Raw genomic sequence first — 2,985 nt, forward strand, 5'->3', positions numbered from 1 at the left:
ATTCAAAAAATTAAAATAAAATGTAATTCAAACACAAAGTAATTAACAAAACAATAGAACTAGAAATACTGAAATAATGCAACTTGGGAATAAACTTACAAAATGCGCTAATAAATATAATTATTATTGTTCGCTTTTGACTTTATAATGCTTTCAAATAGAAATGCCCAACCCAAAAAAGAAATAAAATTGTTTAAAAATTTAATTTATATTTCTTCTCATATTTGATGTAACACTAAAACCTATTATTGCTTTAAACAATAATCTAAACTTTCATAAAAAAAACTTTTATTATGTTTTGTTTGATCTTTGAAATCATTTTTTTGCGAAAATTGGAATTCATGAATGGCTTTTAAATATCACCTAATTTTATGGCTGAAGATCAATTAACTAAGACCCCCCAGAGAAAAAAACGAATGACAAATTTTACACTTTATTCTTAAATTATAATAAAAATGTATAATTGAATGCGCTTATTGAACAACTAGAGTGTTTACGAGTGCCAATAATGAGAGTACTTAAAATAAAAAGTGCGTAATCATTGTCCAACGTCTTTTTAGGGAGGAGACACCTGGAGACCATGACCATGACCAGAGCGACGACTGCCGGCAAAGGGCAGCGACACCAACATGCTAAAGAGCTTTCTTCTGTTCAATAGAAGCGGGAGAATGGAAGAGATAGTTATAGGAGGAGAGCGAGAGAAAAGACAAGTGTGATAAGCTGATTATGAGCTTTTGATTGATTTTATTTCACAATGCTTACAAGATGGAACCAGAGCGTTTGGTGCGACACTTGCCCTGAGCATCGCGGAACTGATGAGCTCGACAGCGTGCCGAAGTGTGCTCCGTTGGACTCAGATTTGGACTCGCGGCACGTTGCACTTTCACCTTGAAAATGGGCGAGTCGTGACCTTGAGGTGGAGTGTACTCAATGTTCGATGAGCCCACTGTGGTTGTTATGGGCTCATCCTTCGACCTGGCATGCAACCAACTTGGGGACGGCAGTGTGGATGAGCTGTCTGGGAGCGAGTCCATAATGATCAAATTGTTCGTCTTCGGCTTCTGACGTTGTGTGGCTGCAATGTCTGCCAAGAGTTGTGCACTGTAGGCGCTGACATTGCCACTCACAGTTGTTGCTGCCGAAGTCTCTATTGCTGTTGTTGGCGCAGTCTTTGTTGCTGTTGTTGTTGGTGTTGTTGTTGTTGTTGTGGTACTGGCTTCGGTGGTAAACTTGATGGGCTTAATGGTCAGCGCACTATCGTCGTAGTAATAATCATCGTCCTCGGCATTATAGGAATCCTAATAAAGTTATTTTTAGCATTTGCCAACTAGTTGGTTTCACTTTTCAAACTCGTTCTCGTTGCCGTTCTCGTCTATACTTACATCGGCCAGCTCATTCTGATCCACCTCGATGATGGCCACATCCTTGATGCTCACGTGAATGTTGTATTTACCCGTCTGCCGCTGATCGTAAAGCACTCGACCCGCATCGTTGTCGTTGTCGTTAGCGTTGTCGACGTCCTCAGGCACCAGTTCCACATTGTTCAGAGGTTGCATTTGAACGTGCAGCACTTGCAACATAATCACCGTCAACACCAAAGACTGTGCCAGCCACATTCTATGTACTCTTCACTTCTGACTTCGAATCGAGATGGAGATGGAGATGGAGATTGATGACACAAAACCAGTTCTTGCGATTCCCCAAAAGCAGCAGACACTTTAAAGACAAGTTGTTGACTTGTTGACGACGCGCGACCAACTGATCTGACCACAACCTTTGAGGGCTCTTCTTAAAGGTTCTGGTTCTGCGAAAGCCCACCTTATGTTACTTTGCTCCACCGAACATGTTTCTCATTTCTTCTCTTAACTGGGCGATTGCTGATGCTGCATATTTCGCGATGATATGGAAATTTAATTGGCACTTCTTGTTCTTTTCCTTGACCACGCAAATTGCGACCAAAATTCTTCTTTAGTGATATTTTGTTTTTTAAATTAAAGTTACTTTAAATATTTAATTTTGAAAATATTATTAATTATATTAAAACATTCGAAATTTCAATAACATCGTACTAAATAATATAAAATTATATGCCATATCATTATTATATTTAAACAATTAGGTGACACTCAATAAAACAACAAACATGTAGCAAAAATCTAAAAGTTCATTCGAATGAACTTGCATCCAATCATTATAATTTCAATACAATTCAATAAGCAATCAATGGTTTTGGTATATAATACTATATACTTTTCTTCTTTCTTTCTTTGCACTGTCTGAAAAACCAATTATTGGTGGAGGAGAATGAGAAAAAAATTTAACATAATTTGCCACAAGCAATTTCACCATCTAATCTTTAAGCAGACTCAAGTTCAAAATATCTATTTTGACTATTCGAATATTTGAAATACAATTAAAACGATCGAAGTGAAATTATATTATTTATTTTATATATTATACAAAAGTATTAAATTCTATATAAGTACATATTGTAAGCTTTATTAAGTATATTATAATTTATTCGCTTTATTTTTCAATCATCATAATAGTTTACTTATTCATTTGAATTTTATTTACTTTTTAATTACTAGAATATATGTTTAGATTTATTTTCAGTGATTTTAACCCGACTTGTTTAACAAAATTCTTAAGCTGTGCCATTCAACACTTTGAAAATCAAACTAACCATTTAGAGCCTTTTGGTAATCTACTAACAAACACAATATTTACATGTGCTATGCAAATGCAAACACAGATGCCATCTTTGTGGTTCCAAACGGGGCTCAGCACACTGAAGAGGGGGCGCCACAGCAAGCAATGTGTACTCATGTAATTCGAGTTGAGTGGTCAACACGAACTGAACTGAAGCAACCAAATGCCAACTGTTAGCAAATAGAACCAATTGCATAGACTCTAGTCAAGTATGATTATCGTGAGAATATAGTAGTACATTGCATGACTATCGCCGCTTGTATCCAGTAATTA

The 2,985-nt window shown here is 36.3% G+C and overlaps 1 protein-coding gene across 1 annotated transcript; it reads right to left on the bottom strand.

The window, feature by feature from the left end:
* Nucleotides 1–447: 447 nt before the first annotated feature.
* Nucleotides 448–1,761, bottom strand: LOC132791610 (uncharacterized). The gene is made up of 3 exons (XM_060800612.1): nucleotides 1,383–1,761; nucleotides 763–1,298; nucleotides 448–647 (listed from the first exon to the last, which is right to left on the bottom strand). The coding sequence occupies exons 1-3, from the start codon at nucleotides 1,614–1,616 to the stop codon at nucleotides 557–559; spliced, it is 861 nt and encodes a 286-aa protein (XP_060656595.1). The 5' UTR covers nucleotides 1,617–1,761; the 3' UTR covers nucleotides 448–556.
* Between the last annotated feature and the right edge of the window lie 1,224 nt (nucleotides 1,762–2,985).

The sequence above is a fragment of the Drosophila nasuta genome, chromosome 3, assembly GCF_023558535.2.
Source record: "Drosophila nasuta strain 15112-1781.00 chromosome 3, ASM2355853v1, whole genome shotgun sequence".
In the NCBI taxonomy this organism is placed as follows: Eukaryota; Metazoa; Arthropoda; class Insecta; order Diptera; family Drosophilidae; genus Drosophila; species Drosophila nasuta.

What these genes read in the sequence shown, in the direction of transcription:
- LOC132791610 (XM_060800612.1), bottom strand. Translation starts at nt 1,616, where the DNA reads ATGTGGCTGGCACAGTCTTTGGTGTTGACGGTGATTATGTTGCAAGTG. An exon ending in ATCAGAATGAGCTGGCCGAT is followed by an intron (nt 1,299 to 1,382) that starts GTAAGTATAGAC and finishes TAACTTTATTAG; the next exon opens with GATTCCTATAATGCCGAGGA. An exon ending in AAACGCTCTGGTTCCATCTT is followed by an intron (nt 648 to 762) that starts GTAAGCATTGTG and finishes TCTATTGAACAG; the next exon opens with AAGAAAGCTCTTTAGCATGT.